Consider the following 23,157-nt stretch of genomic DNA (forward strand, 5'->3'; position numbering starts at 1 on the left):
TTAAACCTTACAATTAATGATATAAATAACATTAAAATTTCATTAGTAAACCTTGAAATTTGGATTATTAAAATAATTCAACTTCTCAAATAAGTTATCATGATTGTTGAAATCTTTATTGCTTTAATTAAAAGAAAGTTTAAATAATGAATAATAAATAATATTTAAAAATTTACAGAATTATTATCCTTAGAATTTCTAATTTTTTCATTTTGTCCAAATTTTATTTTATTTTTTCAAGAGATTTTTCAGTTATCTTATCGCTATAACTTTATGATAAAAAAAAAGTGTCAATTATTATGAAAATATTTTTTTTTACTTGAATATTAAAATGAGAAACTAAATTTAGCTTTCTACATTCATAAAACTCTTTATAATATTTTCGAATTGATCATCATTCATTCCTTGATTACTAATAATAATTATTTTTTAGATATTATTTTATTTATATTATTAATTACACTAAGCTTAACGTTAACTTTTATAATCCTTTGAATTTTTTTAAGAAACTTGACACGTTATTTGCCATAAATTATCCTTCACATTTTTAGTTACTTAATATATGGTTTAATTTATAAATCATCAAATTTTTTTATAATATTAAATTACTCTAATTCTAAAGTTAAATTTTTAATGCTTGAGTTATATTCATAAGATTCATAAGCATCAAAATTAGATTTATCACTGAAGTCACTAATTTGTTATATTTTCTCCATATATAACTTTAAAGAAGCAAGCTCTTTTAATTTCTTAATGCTTAACAAAATTTTCATGAATACTGAAGAAAACTCAATAAGTCTAATTTAACTATTTGATAAATAAATAAATTTAAGAAAGCTACTTTGTAGAAATGAATATGAAACCTTATATCTATACTTAAAATCTGTAATCTTGGATTAAAAGATTATAATAGATTGCTAAAACCTTCTTAAGTTAATTCAGAATTCCTATTAAATATTTTTTTTTGCAATTAATATTATATTTTATTTAAAATTTAAATAGCACTTACTCTAAATTAATAGAAAAATATAATAAATGATTTTAGTTCTTTAAGAATTCTTATATATATTATAAGCTACTATCTCTGTAACCTTAATCTCTTTAATATTAATTATAAAAATAGATTTACAAAAAACAAAAATAAAATCACCCCATTTCTATTTTTAAAATAGAGAATTATCTTTAGCAGATCTTTTAAATTTCAGATTGAATTTCACTCTCACCATATTTTTTATCACTTTTTTGTTAATTTGTTTAATTATTTTATTTATATCTTCTTTGATGTTAATTTTTACTTAAAATTGAGTTTTATTTCTTGAATTTCATTTTAATAATTATCATTTTATGAGCAGTTACTTTCTTTTTAATTAATTTGATCAAAGCTATATTTAATATTTTAAATAAAATTAATTATTTTCATAAATTCTTATTTTAAATAAAAATAATGTTAAAAGGTCGATTAGATTACTTATTTTTATTATTGGATAAACTTTTTGTTTGTTCTTCTTATTAAGAGTTTTAAATTTTCTAAGAATCAAAATCAAAGCTATTTTATTGAAAATAAATTTATAAACTCTTTTATTTTATTTATAGAGTTTGTTTTAATTTATGGATAAAAAAACTGCTGATAATAATTATTTTCATAAATGTTTAAAATTAAAAATAAAATAACAAATTAACTTATTTATTTTAAGATTCTTTAATTAAATCTGCTATATCAAATAAACTAAAAATTTACTTATGATTTTCTTTTGCTGAGTCTATTGGTGTGAGTGTCTGAGCTTATTCATTTGAAATACTTGATTACTACCTATTTTTAAAAATATAAAAATTTATTTTCTTCTATATGAAAATATGTCAAATTTACTAAAGTGATGTTATCGTTTATGTTTATTCCAGAGAATCATTATTTTTTAAATGATCAGAATTTTTCAATTATTAATTATTTAATTATTTTGTTTCATCAATATCGTTTCTTTTATTTAATTCTTCATATATCTAATATGGTTTATTGACATAAGTAAATTTATCTCTACTACTTGTTTATTCTTAAGAATTAAAATTTTCTTAAAATTTATCACTCAAATTATCATTCTTATTGAAAATATCAGTATCCTAATATTTGTTGCATATATTCCAATTATTCCTTTTATTTTTAAAAATTTTTAATTTTTTAGAAGATTAAAAAGCACAGAGTAGATTTTTAAAAATAATAATAATAATTAAAGTTAATTTTAAGTTTTAATTTTTATTGTTCAAACAATATAATCTATTTAAATTAAGTAATATTTACAATAAAGGTATCTAAAAGATTTTGTTTTAATTATTGCTTATAGTAAATTGATCTTCTCTTAACTTTTATTCACATAATTTTGAATTATTGCCTTTATCAATTTCTTATAAACTATTAATTCCAAAAAAAAATATATAATAAAATTATTACTATAATTAATTTTTTTATTTAGAAAAAAACTCTTAAATTTAGTTATATATATAATGTTAGTTGTTTTCAAATTTCTAAATTTTTTTAAAGAAAAGTTTTTTAAATTATCTTACTTTTAGTCTTAAATTTTCTTGTTAAATTTCTAAATTTTAAAATAACCATCCTTTAAAGATATTTATTATATAAAAAATATATAGTAGAAAAAAAATAAATATCTTAAAATTAGAGTAAGGAAGGATAATTGTAAATTAAATATCAAACAACTTAACTTTTAATTAAAAATTGTTATTTACCTCATATTTAGTTTTATTTCATTTTGATAATTTTAGCTCTTAGTTACTTATTGTATGAAATCAATACTTTTGTTTTCTTTTAGCCTATTTTTATTTTATTGATTACCAAGAGATATATCTCCTATATAAAATCTTTTAAAAAAACATTTTAAAAAATTAAAATCAATGAATTAAAATTACCTTTAATATTAACATTATCCTTCTATTTCTTCCAGATTATATTTTATTGTGTTAATTGTTAATTCCTAAAGTTTTTTATTCATTTCTTAGAGAAATAGTTATAGATTTGTTTATTATTAATAAATTAAATATATTAAGATGGTTTCTTTAATTGAATCAAAATATTTAAAATTTTTTTAATCAAAACTATTCATTTATAGTTCATTTTTGATAGTTAAATCATCTTCACCTAGTAGTTTTAGCAGATAACAACCAAATATTTAATAATTTTTTTATTCATTTGTTTTTTTGCTATCAGATATGATTGAATCATAAATAGATTAAGATTATTATTACTTTTTTTATAAACTATTTTGACTTTATTAAGGTAATTAATAAAAGAAATAAATTCTTGAATCATTAAATAGAATATAATCTTCAAAGAAATTGTAAATTATTACATTTTTTTTATTCAAATAAATTATTAATTTTAAAATTAAAAAAATTGATTAAGCTGCCTATTAATTGTCTTTAATTGTTTTGTCTTATTGATTTAAGAATTATTCATTATTTACTTGGTTTTTTAAGTTTGCATATTATTAATCTTTAGTTGTAATTTCAACTATTATATCTTATCCTATCTTATATATTAAGTAATCTGATTAATCTAAATATTCTTTTACGATTTGATGTTAAAATTATTTTTATTCCAAATCTAATAGTATTTCTTTGTAAGATTTTCCAGAATCTTCAAATTTTTAGAATTTTTTTTTTATAAATTATTAAATCCTCTAATTACCTTATTCAATTATTTAACTATTTTTATGATACCTTGCAAGGCATTTTGTACACATTTAACATTATTAATCTATATTTTATTAAATTAAAAAAGTTCCACTTTTCAATCCATACTGCCATAGTTGATTTAATAGGCTTTAATTACTTCCATTATTTTCTTGGTATTATCTTAATAATTTAATTATTATATTATCATAATTTTTATATTTTTCCAATTTTATAATCTTCAAGTCTTCTCCAATTTGTACTTCCGAAAGATTAGCAATCTTTTCTCCATCAATAAATTAAATCTTGTATTAATCTTTTTGATTATCTTATTAATAACAATCAGAAAATTTCATAACAATTAACTCAGAATTTTTTATGGATCCTACTTAAACTTCATATATGACAAAGTGATAATTAATGAAAACTAAATTTGTATTTAAAGTGTGTTTATACTATTATTTAAATTTCCTCATCATTTTAAAATACATACTAATAGAATCAATATTCATTATTATACTATTTTCTTTTAAAAGTTGATCTATAAACTAACGTTCGATTTTAAAATATTCAGAATTTTTTAAAAAATATCTCTCTATTATTTTTAACATAAAAATGATATTTTCCTCATTTATTTCTTCTCTATAAAGATAATAGTTTTTAAATACATTAATATCAGGCACTAATTTCAAGAAAATTCCTTCAATTAATTTTTATTAAAATAATTCTTCTGAAGAACATATTTTTATATTTTAGTGTTGTTAAATCTTTTTAAACTAAGTCAGACAACCATCAATTAAGTAATTTAGATTTTCCTCGCTTTATTTATCTAAACTTTGAAAGAAATCTATTTAATCAGATAGAATATATTGTAGCACGATATAATTATTTTCCTTAAATTCTAATTAGAATATGTTGCTTGGTTTTATAAAGTAGTTATTATTATAAATTTCTTATAATTCTTAAAAAAAAGAATCGTAAACTGAATCAATTTGATTTTTGATGTGGATGACTTAATACTACTATTCTTTGTCATTTGGGTCTGCGATAGTGAATTAACCACTAAATTCTTTATTATTTAGATTATTCGTTATAATGCTTTCTATTTAATTTTAAATTCCTTTGTCTAATGTAAAATTTTTACTTTCTTCCATTTTCTCAAATTTAGATAAGAATTAAAATCTTGTTTTTCTTAATTATTATTTACTTATATATTCTAATAACTATTGGCCTTTTTGAAAAATATCTTAGCATTAAAAATAATCAAATTAATAATATAAAAATTAGTAGAGATTATAATTTCTAATTATAAAATTAGTTTATTAAAAATTTTATTTTACATATATAAAAGATTATTTCTTATTATGTATTTTTGATAAAAATCTTGGAAGAAAATAAAAATAAAAGCCTGTAATCATTAATCTCATCAAATATATTCTAAAACATCATATTAAAATATGAATAAAATATTTAGAATATTTAAATAATATAAATAAATTCTGATAATTAATGCATGATTTGGCTTGAACATATTATTAAAAATTGTAATTTTTTAAAAATTAAAATATTTTATACTTGTTCTTAATTTATGAGTATGTCATTTTGAAATATTATTTGAAAAAATTTGGTAAATAAAAAAATATTCATGGAAATTATTTTATACAAAATTCGATCTAATAATGATTGATAGATAGATAGATAGATAGATAGATAGATAGATAGATATATAGATAGATATATTTATTCTTGCAAATTCTTAAAATGAATAATTATCATGATTAGTTATAACAGGACTTTCGAATCAGTTTTATTGACATTCTTTTAATTTTCAAATAAAAAAAAATGAAATTATTAAAGCAAGAAGGTATACACATAAGAGTTTATAATTCAAAATACAATAAACCTTATTAATTTGACAAAGTTTATTTAGGAAAATGATTTTTAGTTTTACATACTCTAAATTAATAAATAAATTATTAAATAAATATAGATTTTTAAATTTTCTAAAATAAAAAAAGATCAGTTATAAATTATTCTGTAATTTATTGGATTTTGTGAGTAAAAGTAATTGAATTTAGATTTTTCAAGAAATTTATTTAATAATTTACTAATTGTTACTTAAACATTATTAGTGGCCAATAATTGTTATTTAGCTAAATATTGTTTTAATTAATTTAAATTGTTTGTTCTTTGCTTTTATTTAAATATTACCCAATTATTTAATTAATCATTTTAAGTATCCTAGATGTATCTTTTTAAAAACATAAATTTGCAAATTTATACTGAAATAAATAACTGTAAGTCATATATTATTATATAATTACGTAGAGTTGTATTATAAAAACTAAAAATCCAATTAAGAAATTACAATATAAATTTAAAATAAAAAAATATATTCTTATCTAATAAATAGAATAAAATCCATTACTCCTTGTTGTATTAACTTAATCTTTTCTAAACTCCTAAAATGAGTAGCAGTGGCAGCAAAAATAATCCTGACTTTACCTTTTAATGCTCACCTGATATAGTTAAATCATATGGATAATAGATTGCCATTTTTGATAAAGCAAATGAGGAAGATGCTTAAGAATTTTCCCATACTGAAAGGAAAATACAATAACTTATAAAAAAAAATAAGAATGAGTTATCCTATGATTCTAAAAGTGGGACTGATGAAATCAACAAGAATCTAAATACTGCTTAACAATAACTCTCAGAAGCTCCATAGTCGATTAATCCATTTTTGAAAACTGAAGAGTCTAAAACAAGTAGAGACAGGAGACCTTCCATTAAGTCTTTAGTACCTTATTACAAAAACTCTCATAGTATTTAAAATTACTTGAGGATGCTTGAGCTGAAAACTGTGAAAGGCGACTTAATTTCAGTAGAGTCATAGAACTCTGAAGATGAGTGCAAATAATATGCTAAACAATAGATTATAAATATGCAGAGAATAGGCTCAGCAATTACAAAAAGTGATATAGAAAGTAATATTATTACAAAAAACAATAATCAAGATTAAAATAGTAATTATTATTGCTCAGAATTCAGTGATAATTAAACAGATTTTGATCAAATATTTAAATTATAATACTCAATAATTTGCCGTATTTGCAAGAAGCAAGGATTTAAAACTGAAGATAAAGACCATCAAATTATAAATCCTTGTAGCTGCCAAGCACCCAACTACTGGGTACACAATGCATGTTTAGAGGATGAAATTAGACAAAATATCTAAAATATCCTTGAAAATCCAAATTAAAGCATCTGCTGCAAAATGTGTTCAACTCCTTACTCTTTATCTCTTTTTAAATACCGTAACTGGAGTAGATACAGAGAGCTACTACCTTGCTTTTTGTTTCTCTTATCCATGGTTGGGTTGATGCTATACTTTTTTGTCTAGTTGATCCTAGAAGTCACACAACAATCAATATCTATTTCTAGTGCACTGATTAACTTTTACATAGTAGTTTTCATTATAATAATTTGTATGGTCATCATATATATATCTCTAAAAATGCTAGAATAAGTAAAATTGAAGATTAATAGATATCAGAAGAGCTTTTAGACAGAATAAGAAGAGTAAAACTAAGAAACCTTAACTATTATTAAATATCTAAAATAAACAAATGGATAGTTTCTGTGAGTTTCTTTATTGAAAGAAAGTATATAACAAATAGTTAGTTTTTAATCACTGTGGAAAAATTCCTCTTAAGTGGTGAAAGAAATAATAAATTATAATTTTTAAAAATCTCAAATATTTATAATAAAAAATGATGTGTAACATTAATAATCGAATAATCAATTTAGTTTAAATCCTATATATGTATTTTATTATTATTATATTATATATAATTATCTAATTTTAATATTTCTCAAATTTGTTCTGAATAATTTCTTCGTCAATTGTATTTTGTTTTTTTATGACTATTCTAATGCTTCTTACACTTATATAATTTTTAAATCGTTAAATAAAAGAAAGATTTATTGTTTCCCCAGATTAGACTTCAATATTTAAATTTTCTTATTTTTTATGTAATAATTTTTACAAATCAAATTAGATTGCAAATTGAAAAAATTGGTACTTTTCCCAGCTTAGTCATCAGAATTGAGTGATCCTAAACAATATTTAAATATTTATATTTAAGGAAATCTATTTTTATCAAATAAAAATTAATTCAATTGAAGAAATCACCAAGGATTTATTTTAGAAAAATGAAAATTTGTATTTACACTCAAAATTATTTGCAAAAAATATTTTTTTCTCTAAATAAAACTTATTTTTCTTTTAAATAGTTTTTTATCATACCAATAAAGCTATTCCTTTATAAATTTTTATAAAAAAAGAAATTTCAAGCTAAAAAAAGTATTTAAAATTTTAGATACCTTTAATCTTCTAGCTTGATAGTTAAAAACAATCTAAAATAATAAAATATATTTGTGAATTACTTTTAAAAATAAAATAGTTTGTTTTAAAGAAGGTATCTTTGTTTGTTTTTACTCTGCTTTTATTAACTGAAAATATTCTATCACCAATATTTTATTCACGAATAAACAAATTTCAGCCTTCAATTTATGCAATAAAGAGATTCTTAATTAATAATAAAAGTTTTTTTATATTTTGTAAAAAAACAAATATTTGGAGAGATTGTTGCCTTGATTGATAAATATTTTGTAGAAAAACCATAAAGAAAAAACTTTAATTACACTTCATGCAATAGCTCTTAATATTTCTTTATTCAAAAATAAATCTAATAAGAAAAAACTAAAGCTAATAAAAAAAGTTAATTCAAAATGAAATATTTCAATATTATTCATACATTTTTTAGACTTTTTCGTTATGCTATTTATTTGCAAGAATGAAATACTTTATAGTTTTAAAGCGATAAAATAAATGATAAATAATGGTTAGAAAGTTATTTTTTTACAAATATTTAAATTAGATTGTAGGATATAAAATACGATTCATAAAATTAAAATTTATTCACTTTAAATCAAATTCTTCTATTGTTTTTGATTAGAATATTTCAAGAGACTCTCTTATCTTTTTCTTTAAGTTTTCTAAAAATTTACTCAACTCCTCTTTCAATAGTATCTTTGTATGTACTATTTCCTTTTCACTTTCTAGTATTTCATCATCAATTTCTTTAATCCTTTGCTTTTATTCTTAGTTACTTGGTTACTAATTTTATACCTTTTTAGATTTTAACTAGTTTAAAAATTATTAGTGCTTGATTTGTTAAAGCAACATATCGTGAGATTACTTAGCGCTTTCAATTTGTGAATAAATACTTCTAAATTCCTTCCAAACCTCCTTCTTTTTATCAGCATTATCTTTATAATTTGTAGAATATAAAACCAGATAATTTTCTAATTCTTAAATTTATTCAAAAGGTTGGTCATGTATTGTTGATAGTGATTATATTTTTTCTCTCTTCTATTTTTCCAGTTAGTATTGTTCATAGAGGATCTATTGCAAATTATCAACGTACAATTAATATTTGTTAATCTATTGCATTATTTAATCTATTTCTTCTGTTTTAGTATGCTCTTACTAATCATTTCTGTAGTACTCATTAAATCTATGTACGATCATGGCTTATAAGTATTCAGAATTTTCTTGAAGACTTTGGCTAGTGATAGAGTTATACCATTAGCTCATTTTGTTAAGCACTGTACTCTAGCTGTTCTGAGTGAATGAACTTTTATTAGAAACAAATTAGATAAAAACAGGATCTTCAGAAAGCTGAATACTATTATTTATCTTATTAAGATAATCCTCTAAGTCTGCCATGCGCTTAATTTAAAATTCGCTATCTTGTATTTATGTACCTATTAATTGGCTGATATTTATTTATTTTGGAGGAAGCTTAGGTATAATTAATCCTTTGTATTCCTTTTTAGAAAGCAAATAATTGTTTAATTCCTCAAATTCTTTAAACCTTCTCTCTACTTTTTCAGACTATAGTCCATAATGAATGTTATATAAAATATAGCTTTTTGTCATATAAGTTCCTTCTTTTATTATAAAATCTCTTATTTCAATTTTAGGTTTCTTCCCCTTGCTGTTACCGTCAGAAGTAAAGTTATTGATTTGAGAAAGGTAAATTTTACTTATATTTTAAATATTAGAAAAATTTAAGGACATATACGCTTCTTCGTTCAATTCGCTATTTTGATTTCCAAATGATTAATTCCCAAATTACTCATTTTATTTTTCCTGCTAAAACTAAGCAGTGTTTATAAGTTATTCCTAAGCAATATTTAGATTCTCTAAATTTCTTGAATTTTAAATATTACTGTCTTCATTATTATTACTATTATCAGAAAAAGAAAATTTTCTTTAATTTGCATCTACGATACTCATTTATAAGCTAGGATACATAGCTCTTTGATTACTTTGCTAATTATTATTGTTTTAATTAGGATTTTCTTTAGACTCCTCCTTTTCCTCTTCTGCTAACTGACTATAATTTAATTAGCTCAACATTAATTAAGATTCCATCTCTCTTTCTTTCTTTTCTTTCGCTTTTCTACTGCTAAATTTTGGAAGATTTGTAGTCTAAATAGTAAAAATGTCTATATTTTTTACATTCTTTCCACTCTAATAAACGGTTAAGTACTTCATCATTAACATGAATCCATTCTTATTTATATTGCTATTCTCTGATTTGCTTAATTTTATAGATTACTCTATGATATATTTTGCAATATCTTTTTCCTAAACATCTCCTTTTTTATATAACAAGCTATTCATGATACTCTAAGTTATAATGCTTTATTATTCTATCATCTTTTTATAAATCTTGTTATAGTAATTCTACTAATCTTTTGTTAAATTAAGCTATTAATCCATTTCTATTAATTTTCAAAACACTATCTAACTATTTAATAAATTTATATCTTTGAAAGAAGCTATTTAATTTCTTAACACTGAGTTCTTCTTATATATAATAAGTAATTAAATAAGAGAGATCAGTCAGGATAGTATCAAAAAATATTTGGTGAGCTCTAATAATTTGAATGTGCATAATAAAAATTAATATCAGATATGATAGACAGAAAGATATGCTTTTATTTTACTTTTAAATATTCTAAATACTTTTTAAAAATGAATAAAATTTTTCTATTTTATTTTATCATGATTATCATTTTGTATTTAACCTTTTTAGTCTTTAAAAAAAGAAAACCATCAAAAATTGTATTTTCATCAATAAAAATTAGCTCTTGAAAATATAAAATAAATTTTTTAAATTTTAAGTAATTTTTGGTTTTTTAATTAGAATTACTCCCCGAGATAATAATTAGAATAACAAAAGACAATTAATTTTTAAAAACATTTTTATACTTTATTTCATATTTAATGGTTTAGCTAAAGAGCAAAATAATAAATAAAATACTCAAATTATTCAATATGTTTAATAATATAAATTAAGCAGCTAATCTAAAAAATATAAAATAAATTTATAAAATTTGTAAAACGTATTTTTTAAGATTAGTTGAAAAATGAAATTTTATTTATAATAATTAATTGAAAGAATAAATTGAGCTTCAAAAAGTCTAATTCTTAATTTCTACTGATAGAAATTATTATTTTATTTTTGGCAGATTATCGATTAACACAGAGTAGATCTTACACTATATTTGCAAAATAGCTATGAATTTTCAAGAGAAAAGAATAAAAATCTAAACTCTCTAAAAGAAAGCAAACGATTATAATAAAAAAGAGGATGAACTGATAGATGCTGGAGTAGATCCAGAGGAAGCTAGATCATAATTAATATTTTAAGAAACCAATTTAGGCAGATCTGCAGAAATAAAATAATTACCATATTAAAATAGCGACAGTATAAACGAAGTAGGAAAAACTATCTCTCAAGGATTTAAAGATACCCACAAAGTTAATACAACGTACAAAGATTTTAATAAAAAGACAAGCCAATAGTTTGAAGATATAAAAGAAATGAGAAAATCATAAAAACTAAAGGAATAATATAATGGTAATAATTTGAAACATGAATAACATATGTAACACACATTTATTTATAGAATAAAAAAAATAGGAAGAAGATGAAAACTAAAAAAGGGTTAATTTTTATACTAAAGATCATGTTTCTTTAATGTTCGAAGGAGTACAAAATGAGAATAAGTAGACTTCTTACTTAAATAATTACTGTAAATTAACTACTTATTAAGAACATTTAATTTTAGAGCAATTTTATTAATTTTGTAACTATTTATTAATAGAACACACTCAAGAGAAAGAAAAAATGATTATAAATGCAGATTTGAAATATCATATTAAGAAAAACGATATTAATTCTTTTACAGATGCATTTGTTAAGCATAAAGGAACTATGAGAAAATGACTTTTTATTTATCTAATAAATATAATAATTTCTAAAAACTGAAGCAAAATAATCAATTTATTTATTGTTGATACTAGTACTGACTGACTGATTCATACTTCTATTGTTTCTTTTAGAAAAATTTAATTGTTTTTATAGTGTAAACTAAATTTATAAAATCCCAAAAAATATTTGAATTTTTTATTAAGACTTTTTTTTTTGATAAATTATTAGATAAAATATATTTTAAAAATACCTGTAATAAATAATTTATTGTTAATGTTTAACTTAAATTTTAATTCACACTGATAATAAAATTTAAAAGAAAGGAGATTCTTCTTTAAATTAAACAAGAAATAAATATAAATTATCATGCTAATCACTTCTTTCAACTTAAAATTTATTACTGTGAGTCTTAGAATTGTATTTTTGCAAAATAATTTAGCTTAAATTTTAATTCTTAGATTTATTCATTGAATTTAGAGATTTTTCAAATATTCAATGAATTATTCGTTGAAAATTTAAAGAAAGTAAAATCAAATATAAGAAATAGAAAGTTATATATACTATTAACGAGTACTATGTATATATTCTTCTTTTTTTATCATTAAGTGAGTTTTACTACAGTCTTTATAAATTAGTCAAGCAATCAAGCAAATTATTAAAGAAAAGTGCTTGAAAAAATAGTAATACTGAGGAATATAGAAGTCTTTAGATAATTAAAATAAATTAAAGAATTATAAACGTTTAAAATCATTCATAAATCAAAAGGTACATCTAATAACAGTAAAAAAAGTAAAGAACTAAAGGAGTAGAATATAATAAAATTTACTAAAAACTAATAGGTCATTATTAACAGTAAACTGGTAATTTATAGGTAAAAGTCTATTTTAGATTGCTTCACAGAAGATAATCATGATTAAAAAAATCAACTTGAAGTCTAAAAATTTGATCTTGAACATTTCTGAACCAGATTGGAGGAAAATGTTTGAGGTCTACTTAAATCAAGATATGATGAAGCACTTCGTAAAAGATGAAGAAATTGAAGCAAATAGGAAAGCAATTCAAAAGAAATTAACTCCTGCAAGAAAACCTCCTACAAAATACCATTTAATTCATGAAAAACCTCCTCTTTGTTAGTTTTATTACTTTATAAGGGGACTTTATTTTGAATGTGGTATTCCAAATATATTAAGACCAGATCCTATCAAGGCTTATGAGATATTTTTATAGGGGTTTGAAGAGAACTAAGACTCACTATGTGCTTACAAAATCGCAGCTACACAATGTAACCCAAAAAATAGGTGTCGAGTTAAGGTAAAATCTAAATGAATAATTTTGCAAAATAAATTAAATTTTTTTCTTATATACTTGTACTCACCATTTTATCCCTAAAAAGAAATGCAAGTATATGAAGATAAAATAAATTAAATTGAATACTAATAGCATTTACAATCAATCATATTATTTTACTGTTTATTTGAAAATATTTTAATATTCTTAATATAAAATAAGGTTGATAAATAAAAAGCTTTGTTTTTTTTAGTAATGTCAGCAATATTGATAGATATTTAGTATGAAGGAAACTCTCTCGATATCCGTTAACAAATGTTTAACGTGATTTAGGTTTATGAGGAAGGCTATAAATTAAGTGATATTTTAATTCAGAGATATGGAGGAGCTTATTTCAGCAATGAAATGAAAAGAGTTTACTCTTTAATGTTTGATTATCAATTCTGTGAGAATAAGCTACATGGATAGGAAAAGTATGATACACTATTAATAGCATTACAAAATTAGATAAAAATATTTGGCGATTAGTTTTGCTTAATTTACTTGTTTTAGACTCTCATTCAGAAAAATGTGAATATTAGCAAAAATTTAAAGTTGTTCATAGATGTTTGCATAAGTGGAAAGAAAGAAGCTTACAGAGCAGCTCTAAATCTGTTGTTAAAGGAATTCGATTTACTTTCAAAAGCTTAAAGAGATCATTTTTTCTTCTTTAATAAACGTGAAGTGTTCTATGAGATGTATAATTTCCTTAAATTTTTTGGAGGACCAGAAAAATCTGAACTGATATAGCAAGTCTTTTAAGTAAATGAATTTTTATTCGAAAAGCAGTTCTTTATTCTATAATCGTCTCTTCATTATTCTCAAACCATGAGAATTAGAAGCAAAATTTATGAAAAAGGATTAGGTGGAATTCCCATCAACTTGACTTTAGCATTAGAGTCAATCAATAAAGAATTAAGCATGCCTAAATAAAATGAAAATAGTTATGCCTATGCTAATTATGTAGCTGCTAAATTGAAAAGAAAACTGAACTACTAATACACAGAGTAACTTATATATTATCAAATTTATTTTTTATGAATCATTAAATGAATTTTCTATCTGAGAAAAAGGAAAAAATGAAAAATTATTTTTATTTTGTAAATTAACTTTATTATTTGTAAAATAGTTAATAAGTTAATGAGCACTTCTAAAAGAGTTACAACTAATTTACTTCAAGATTATAAAGTTAACAGAATCAAAAAACTGCTAATATTGTGTGTCTTTATTATTTAGCTAGAATCTCAAAGCTATGGAGCAAAAATTTTCTTGATACTAAAAAATTTTATTTAGAGGCATTAAATTTGTACTTAAATAATAAAATCACAAATAATAATGTAACAACTCTGCAATACGAAATACTTTGCATTAAAATAGAAAAAAAGACAAATAGCTAAGGTTAGGCATCCTTATATTATGGGCATGGCATATAATCTCCTCAAGCTTAATAGCAGCTTTAATCTTAGTCTTAAATGATTAACAACAATAACAACCCATAAAATTTAGGATAGTCTAACATCAATGGATTTAATCAGAATCCATAGCAGCAGATGAATTAGAGCTAACTAAATTAAATGAATGGAAGCAAGATTAACGGATTAGAATAAATGCAATAAAGTAATTTAAATGGAATCCAAAACAGCCAAAATGGTTTTTATTAGTAAAACAATGGATAAAATAGTTCTTAATTAGGGAATCAATAAAATTCTCAAAATTTATATTAAAGTCAGTTAAATAATAATATGAATTAGAGTAATATAAACAATCCTAATAATCTTTAAAGTAACTTTAATGGAAATAATAATTTTAATAATTAAAGTAATTATCAAAACAACCAAAATAATCTACCAAGTAATATGCATGCTAGCTTTAATAATTAAAATAATAATATGAATGGCAGTGTTATTAACACCAATCCTAATAATTATAACGCTTAAAATAACGCAAATAATAGTAACATATTTATGAATAACTAAGGTAATAACTATTAATCTGGTATAAATAATAGAAATATTTAAGCCTAACAATCAAGCTCGATGAATCATTCACTTCCTAATACTGCGCATGGATAATAGCAACAATAATAAATAAATTAATCTAGCCCTCCACAGTAAGTTTAGTTTTAACCTTAAATTTCAGGAGGAGTAAATTACATGAATGCAAGCAACAACATAAAAGCTAGTAATGCTTTGCCTTATGAAAATCAATAAAACAACTTGCAAAATAGTAATATTCTTGCTTAATAACTGCTTGGTAGCAGTAGCAATCCTAACAGCCAAGATAGACAAAATTATTTTGAAGCTCAATAAGGCAATTAATAATTTAACACAAACAGATCACAAAATGTAAACTACTAATAGCAACATAGTCCAAATATAAATAAGAGTAATAGTCAATAACCTATTTTTAATTATAATAATAACGAAAATGCTGGACTTTCTTAGCAACAACTATAAACAAATCCAAATAATATTGATTATGTAGGATTAAATTATCAAGGAGATATAAAAACATTCTAGACATAATAAAATGAGAACTTTCCCAAAAATAGCATGAATTAGAGAAATTAGAATGGTTCATAACCTTTCTAAAATAACTCTGCTAATGGTAATATATTCTAACAAAATCAATTTAAAACTATGAATGGAAGTGCAGAGTAGCTATCACCTTACAAGAAAAGTCAACCTAATTAAAGCATTTTTGGTAATAACATTTAATCCAAATACTTAAGTTTTGGGTTTTCCAATTTTAACATTAGCAAACCAATACAAGACAAGATAAATCAGCTCATGATCAAGAGAACTTTCTTCGATCCAAAAGACGTAATTATTTTAGATTTCCTTCATAGAGGTAGCAACTATACAACAAGCGAAGCAGTCATACTAAATAGAAACCCTGTACCTTAACAATCATAAAGTTTGCATTCTATTAAAAATATGGACATAAATATGATATCAGCTGATAAATTATCAAAATTTCGCTCATATAAAAAGCACATGAACATATCACCAGAAGACTAGCTTATCCTCGATGGAGAACCTGTTGTAGTCAAATAGTTTTTAATTAGTAATCCAAGAGAGGTAGATGAAATGTTCTATTTTATAGAGAGTCAAGAAAAAAAATTGATGAATTAATCCAGTTCAATTAACAACTAATCTACAAATGTTAATAGCTTAGCTTATTAGCAACATCTAGCTTAAGTATTTTTAGGTCAAAGTTTGATTTATATAAAGGGATTCTCTTACTAGCCTGTTTCAAACGATGCTATTTCCCTTTATTTATTTTATCCTGCTTAATCGTATAATCTTTATGGAGCTATGAGAAAGAATTTATTCTCTCTATTAGACAAACTTTTAATCGCCTCTTATATTTGTGATAGCTTGCAAAATCTACATGCTAGTAGTATCTTTCATCTAAACTTAAAGCCTTCAAATATCTTGTTTGATAGTAAAAAGCATCCTTATTTAAGTGGATGGGAAATCCGTAAAAAAGAGAAAATACAGCAAGCAGAAGAAAATATTGATGATGATGAGCAAGATGATAAATATCAAGTTAGTTATGGCTACACACCTCCCGAAGTAGTAAATAGCATAAATACATAGAAACCATAGGTAGCGATGGCAAATAATTTCTCAACTCCACAAAAGAGTTAATTAGCAAGCTATGCAACAAACTCTAATCCATCTTTTGGCCCATTAAATACTGTGTAAGCATTATCTCAATTTGGACCTAACTCAGATGTTTGGAGTTTAGGGATGATTTTTCACTACCTTTTCTTCAGAATAGATTCTGGAGAAGGTAACTTTTGTCGTGATAAAAGAGTATACGCTGGTTTCAACTTGATAATAACTGAGTATGCAATAGGAAGTAACTATTTCTTAGATAAAATTAAAGAATTAATAGAAGACATGGTGAAAAGCAATCCAGATTAGAGAGCTACTCTCTCTCACGTGAAAGATTTGTTGTAAAAGCTATATATAGAGTTAGATACATAGATTAAATAAGACTACTCACCATCAAGAAGCTAATATAGTTCCATGAAGACTTCAAATACAGGTTATTAGAGCAACTATAATAGTGTGAATAATTAATGTAATAATTATAACAATTAAGCAAGCACTCATTACTCATATAATAACAATAATGGAATGCATGGTACACCTCAAATGTAGCTTGGTAAATAAATTAGTGGTATCAATCGAAGCAACTACTCTCCAAATAGATATGACATGAATAACCATGATCCCTTTTATAACAATGGTGGAAGTTATAACCATTTCAAAAGTAATGTTGACCCATTCGTATTAAATAATAATAATAATAACTATTATGATTCTGCTTTTAATTATAACTCCACTTCTCCAATGAGAAATCATCCATCACAGCCCTTTTTTAGTCAGAAAAACTTTAGTACAGCTTTTCAACACTGAAATAAAAAAGAAATATTTCACCCTTATTCATTAAAAGATATTTGCATAACCCTTAACAAGTTAAATAATCATTAATTATATTCTGTAAGTATGATATCCTAAAGATATAATCAATCATTTATTGCAATTTCCAAAACACTAATAAAATAAATATAAATATAAATGTATTCGCACCAAAAAAATTTGACATAAAAACTATCTTTTATAGCATAAATTTAGAATAAAATAATTTTCCTTATAAATAGAAATGAATTCCTTATATAAATGTAAAAAAAATTTTGAAACCTTTTTTATTAATGGATTGTAAATGTATGTATTTATGTAATAAGTTTCTCTTATGTGTATAGTTAGTTATGCCAAAAATATCTATATAGCTTATCTTTATGTATTTAAAGTAGTAAACTTCATTAATATATTTTTTCTTCTACAAAACATGTTCATTACAAATGTTGAGTAAGTTTACAATAAGAGATGAGAAATTAAACTATTCAATATTCAAAAGTAATTTTTATTTATTTTAATCATATCAAAATTTTAGATTTCCATTTTCGAGTGAAGATTATTTAATTTCAAAACTAAAGGTTTCCTTTATATTTGAATAAATTTATTTGATTTTATATTTAGCAAATAATGAGTCGTACACCCTTGTAATATTGTTTTTTTGTTTTTTTTATAGCCCAATATTATGTGCAATTTTTACTTGTATCAGTTTTGAATATTTTAAAATAAATTTTATTGAAATTGTTAGAATATTAAGATAAATCATTTTATTTTAACTGGATATTGTTTTCTTATATTTAATATAATAAAGTTGACCTAGATATATTTTCAAATAAAATTTCAATTAATTTATTGTTTAATAAAAAATTGAATTTTTGCTTACCAAAAAATCTATGAAGATTTGAAAAAATAACTGTATCATTCATTAATTAATTAATTTGTTTTGCATTATTTTTAATAATTATTAAGTAGTTTGATAAAGTATCACATTCTTATAAATAATAAAAAGCTTAAATTTTTAAAACAAAAACACCTTTTCTGTAAAAAAATGTTTAAGGGAATTACTGATAATCCTCAACATTCGCAGTGGATATTTTATGATACTCACTTTACAAGAAACGACATTTTAAATTTAATTAAATTAGAAAATCAACCAGAATAGTTTAGAAAGTATATTATAGAAAATATCTTAGTAAATTGGGTTTAAAAAGATGCTAGTGAGAATAGAAATGAGGTTTTTGTAGATTAACTCTGCCAGTTATATAGGTAATTAATATGATGATAATTCAATCAAGGAACTTTAAATGATAGAAATATTTTTAAACTAAATTATTATTATTTTTATTTTAATTGACCCTTCTCAATATTATATATCATGATTAATAATAATTTTAATCAATTAAAAATAGGTTTATGAATAGCTAAAATTACACAGCTGAGTAGAAAAGTACCTTGATGAGCTTAGCTTATGAAATATTCATTAAATCTATGGAAAAAAAGATGACTTAAATAGACTCATTTAATTTACTAAAGCAAGCATTACATGAATAAACAAAAATATTCAGTACTTAGACTATACCTATATTTACATAATAACACTGCAAGAATGTTATTGATTTTATTAAAGGATCCTTCTATAGATATTATTCTTTGTATGAATTGACAATGACTAAATTCATAGACTTGAATATATACTCTAACTATAAATTTGATAATAATTTCCCTTAATTGTAGAGTCTTTCCTCAGGAAAGAAGATAGATAACCCAGCAGAAGTTCCTGCATTAAAATATTTATTTAATAAAATATAAGAAAATGAACATGAAGATGAATATGATGAAGAATAAGATTAACACCAAACCGAATAAGAATAAGAACATATAGATTAAGATAAAGATAGCCCTAAAAAAAGAGTTTTAACAGGCGAAGATTTACTTATTTAATAATATGTAGATAATAAATTAAATAATTATAATCAAGATGTTTAAAATAAGGTAGTTTAATCATAAGAACAAGTATTAGAGCAAGCATAAAATATAATCAATCCTCCTAAAAAGAAATGAAAAAAATTTATATTTTCTATATTTAAAATGTTTAATTCTGATGTGCTAAATTACAAATCTCTATTTATAAAATTAGTTTTGTTTCAATAAAGAAAATTAAAATTATAATTTCTTAAAATTAAATAAAAATTAGTATTACTGATTGATGCATTTAAAAATATCAATAGAAAATTTAATTATGTAGAATAAAATAATTTAAATCCTTAAAATAGCTTTAAATTTATCTAAAATAATTCAAATTTATTTTGTTTATTTAATTGGTTATTTTGAAGAAAAATAAATTAATGAAACTTTAATATTTATTAACTTATATTTTAAAATATTAGAAGCCAATTTAATATATTAACATAATATGCATCATTAAAGTTTTTGTTTGGTGATTTATTAATTATAAATTATATGTATAATTTTATTTTTATCTCTATTAAAATCGTTTTTAAAAAAATCATTATTTATCAAATTAAAATATAATTTAAAAATACTAAATAAATTTATAAAATTACTAAATTTGAAATAATTAAAATTATTGGTGTAATGTATTTAAAAAAGTAATAATAATTCGAAAGATTTTAAAAATGCAATATTCATATCTTTTATACTTGCTAAATATACTTAGTTATTCGTTCCATATATTGTTTAAATATTTTTAAAGGAGGCTTTAATTAATTTAAAAATGATGAATTTTTTATTAGAATAATTGAATAATTAAAATTAAGCATCTTATTGAATATTCATTTGCAAAAAGATAAAGCAAGTATTGCTTGCAGTTGATTAAATTAGCTTGGCTTTTAAGCACATTATATTTTTTAAAATGTATAGGATATTTATGGATTTGATAAGAGATAAATTTAATTAATTTTACTTTGATTGAAATGAGTATTATATTTATTTAGGAAATTTAATAATAGGATTTAAATATAATAATTAATGGATATTAACACTTAGTTTCATATATTGCTTAAATATTTTAAATGAGGCTTTAAGAAATTTACAAAGGATGTAATATTTTTTAGAATAATTAAATAATAATTAAAAATGAATTAAAATATCTTATTAAATACTAATATACAAAATGATATAGCAAGTTTTGCTTGCAGCTGATTTAATTAATTAGTTTGGCTTTTAAGCACATTATGTTTTTTAAATGTATATTATTATTTGCTTTCTGGATATTTATGAATTTGAAAATTGATGAATTTAATTAATTAATTACATTTTATATGAAATGAGTTTATATTTATATAGGAAATTTGATAATAGGAGTTTGTTTAAATATAAATATTAATACACATTAGTTGTATACAAATAAAGATTTACATTTATAAGTTAATTGTTAGTTTGTTAGTATAATAGAAAGAAAAAAGTAATATTGGCTTACGCTTCAGTCTGATTTTTGTAGGATCGATGTTAAGATAAAAATTATCCTTCATTTACCTAATAATTTAAATATCTAATATGAAAAGACTGGAGGTGTATTACCCATTATGCCTAACTCACTAACAAAAATACGCTCTAGCTGTCAGCAAATCAACCGAAGATTCTGTAAGACTTAGACATGGTGGTCTTAATGTGGACAGTCTTGAGATTTTACCAGCCCTTCTTCAAAAGAGAGACTAAGAAGTTAAGAGACATGTTGATGTTTTGTCTGATTTGTTCTTCAGTCAAAGCGTCGGTGGCAACGGCGGTAGCGAGACAGACGACCTTCTTAAGTTGGAATCTGACGGTAGATTATAATTCCTTGACCTTAGCAACGACGGATTCACCTTCAGTGATGGAGATGGGGAACTTACCAATCTTGGACAAGACGTTACCGCAGAGCTTGGGGAGTTGCTTCATGAGGGTTTCAGAACAAAGTAAGGTGTCATAGGGCTTGAACCACTTCTTGATGAGCTTGGGTTCCTTGTTGAACTTCTTAAGACCTTCAGTGTCAATGCAAGCAATACCAGCAGCCTTAGCTTCTTCGCAGTGTCTCATGGTACCGATGATAGCGATCTTTTTGTTAGGGTAGGGCATGTTAGGTAACTTGATCGAGCCGGTGAAACGTTTATCCTTATCGGGGTTGTAATCTCTTAAACCGATTTGGAGTTCAACAGTTTCAGTGAATTCTCTTTTCTTTCTATCAGACAACATTTGGGTAATGGTGTTCTTCAAGAATTCGGATGAAATTTTGCTATTTATTTTAAAATAAATAATCAGAATATTTACTTGATTAGACTGCTAACAAGCAAATAAATTAAAGCTTTTTTTAGAGAGAATTCTATTCATAAGTTTTGCATGCATTTTTCAATTTTTTCTAAAAATTTTAATTCTCTTAGACAACCAAACACGCACCATATTAATTTCATTTTTCTTATTGCAAGATCTATTCATAATAATCTTAAATCTAGATTATCATTCTGTCTTTTGCAAGATCAAAAATCCCTATTACTTAAATCCCTATTAATTGCTTAATATTTACAATTCATTTGAGCGATATATCGATTCTTAGTCGCTTCTAACTCAAATAATCTGCAATAAAAGGGGCTACATTAGAAGTTTCCTTCTTTATCCAGCTAAAAATTATTTTTAGTTGGTTTTATTTAAAGAAAAATGCTTTATTTTCTTTGATTAGGAGATAATTGATTTTTAACAATTAGATTAAGATATCAGAATGTATGTGCTCGATTCATAGATAGAGATCAGCATTTCTACTTATGATTCGCAAGACTTAAAATAAAATCTAAATGTGCTGATGTTGCTTGTAAGAGAATTCAATCGCATCGCTTTTCAATGAATAGATCCTTCCCTTTAATGAGAGTCAGCTTCAATTTTGTTAAAAAATAATTTCAATTATGATTACCTCATTCTTAATTAATTAATTTAGTTTTTCTTTTTGGCTCTTCCTCCTGTTTTTTTTGTTTTACTTAATATTATATTAATTTTCTCGCTTCTTGTTAGCACTTATAAAAAAATATCCTCAAAAAGGCTAAATTTTAATTAAAGACTCTTTAAACTTTATATCGTATTTAATTTATTCTTTTCTAAGTTAAAATAATAAATAATTCTTTCCTTGTTTTAGTCTTCTTCTTTCTATTCATTTTGAAAATCAATATGGAGCATATTCCATTTATCCATCTCATTCATTCATTTTTCATTGATAATCAATTAAATATCTTTTCATATTCATTATTATGGTGAAGTATCTATTAAAAGATCATAATTATTTTTATTATTTTCATATAAAGCAATACTTTATAAATTTAATCCTTTTATCGTAGTATTTTTGATATTCTGTTTGAAAAATAATAGTTAAAATTAATTTAATAATT

At 22.5% G+C, this 23,157-nt stretch overlaps 8 protein-coding genes across 8 annotated transcripts; 4 read left to right on the plus strand and 4 right to left on the minus strand. All coding sequences in view use genetic code 6, as the record gives it.

Moving 5' to 3' along the window:
• Positions 1-39: 39 nt before the first annotated feature.
• On the minus strand, positions 40-4,916 carry TTHERM_00577310 (hypothetical protein; the record flags this gene model as incomplete). Its single annotated transcript, XM_001009421.2, has 15 exons — positions 2,917-4,916; positions 2,737-2,868; positions 2,294-2,404; positions 1,868-2,146; positions 1,739-1,810; positions 1,469-1,546; positions 1,296-1,382; positions 1,151-1,237; positions 1,010-1,099; positions 864-947; positions 610-807; positions 462-554; positions 320-412; positions 177-269; positions 40-121 (listed from the first exon to the last, which is right to left on the minus strand). The coding sequence occupies exons 1-15, from the start codon at positions 4,830-4,832 to the stop codon at positions 40-42; spliced, it is 3,495 nt and encodes a 1,164-aa protein (XP_001009421.2). The 5' UTR covers positions 4,833-4,916.
• Positions 4,917-6,145: 1,229 nt separating this feature from the next.
• On the plus strand, positions 6,146-7,324 carry TTHERM_00577290 (RING-variant domain protein; the record flags this gene model as incomplete). Its single annotated transcript, XM_001009419.3, has 1 exon — positions 6,146-7,324. One exon carries the CDS (start codon positions 6,146-6,148, stop codon positions 7,322-7,324), a length of 1,179 nt encoding a protein of 392 aa, XP_001009419.1.
• Positions 7,325-7,369: 45 nt separating this feature from the next.
• TTHERM_000577279 (transmembrane protein, putative) lies at positions 7,370-8,392 on the minus strand (the record flags this gene model as incomplete). The annotated part of the gene is made up of 4 exons (XM_012796198.1): positions 7,370-7,701; positions 7,764-7,831; positions 8,180-8,333; positions 8,386-8,392. 4 exons carry the CDS (start codon positions 8,390-8,392, stop codon positions 7,370-7,372), a joined length of 561 nt encoding a protein of 186 aa, XP_012651652.1.
• Positions 8,393-8,662: 270 nt separating this feature from the next.
• Positions 8,663-10,534, minus strand: TTHERM_00577280 (PX domain protein; the record flags this gene model as incomplete). Its single annotated transcript, XM_001009418.2, has 1 exon — positions 8,663-10,534. The coding sequence occupies one exon, from the start codon at positions 10,532-10,534 to the stop codon at positions 8,663-8,665; it is 1,872 nt and encodes a 623-aa protein (XP_001009418.2).
• An 801-nt stretch (positions 10,535-11,335) lies between these two features.
• On the plus strand, positions 11,336-12,047 carry TTHERM_00577270 (hypothetical protein; the record flags this gene model as incomplete). Its single annotated transcript, XM_001009417.3, has 3 exons — positions 11,336-11,678; positions 11,728-11,853; positions 11,926-12,047. The coding sequence occupies 3 exons, from the start codon at positions 11,336-11,338 to the stop codon at positions 12,045-12,047; spliced, it is 591 nt and encodes a 196-aa protein (XP_001009417.1).
• Positions 12,048-12,941: 894 nt separating this feature from the next.
• Positions 12,942-17,788, plus strand: TTHERM_00577260 (kinase domain protein; the record flags this gene model as incomplete). Its single annotated transcript, XM_001009416.1, has 3 exons — positions 12,942-13,343; positions 13,542-14,365; positions 14,488-17,788. The coding sequence occupies 3 exons, from the start codon at positions 12,942-12,944 to the stop codon at positions 17,786-17,788; spliced, it is 4,527 nt and encodes a 1,508-aa protein (XP_001009416.1).
• Positions 17,789-18,836: 1,048 nt separating this feature from the next.
• TTHERM_00577250 (hypothetical protein) lies at positions 18,837-19,849 on the plus strand (the record flags this gene model as incomplete). Its single annotated transcript, XM_001009415.1, has 2 exons — positions 18,837-19,054; positions 19,198-19,849. 2 exons carry the CDS (start codon positions 18,837-18,839, stop codon positions 19,847-19,849), a joined length of 870 nt encoding a protein of 289 aa, XP_001009415.1.
• A 1,239-nt stretch (positions 19,850-21,088) lies between these two features.
• TTHERM_00577240 (50S ribosomal protein L1P) lies at positions 21,089-22,769 on the minus strand. The gene is made up of 2 exons (XM_001009414.3): positions 22,689-22,769; positions 21,089-22,019 (listed from the first exon to the last, which is right to left on the minus strand). The coding sequence occupies exons 1-2, from the start codon at positions 22,691-22,693 to the stop codon at positions 21,377-21,379; spliced, it is 648 nt and encodes a 215-aa protein (XP_001009414.2). The 5' UTR covers positions 22,694-22,769; the 3' UTR covers positions 21,089-21,376.
• Between the last annotated feature and the right edge of the window lie 388 nt (positions 22,770-23,157).

The sequence above is a fragment of the Tetrahymena thermophila genome, assembly GCF_000189635.1.
Source record: "Tetrahymena thermophila SB210 genomic scaffold scf_8254752, whole genome shotgun sequence".
NCBI lineage: Eukaryota > Ciliophora > Oligohymenophorea > Hymenostomatida > Tetrahymenidae > Tetrahymena > Tetrahymena thermophila.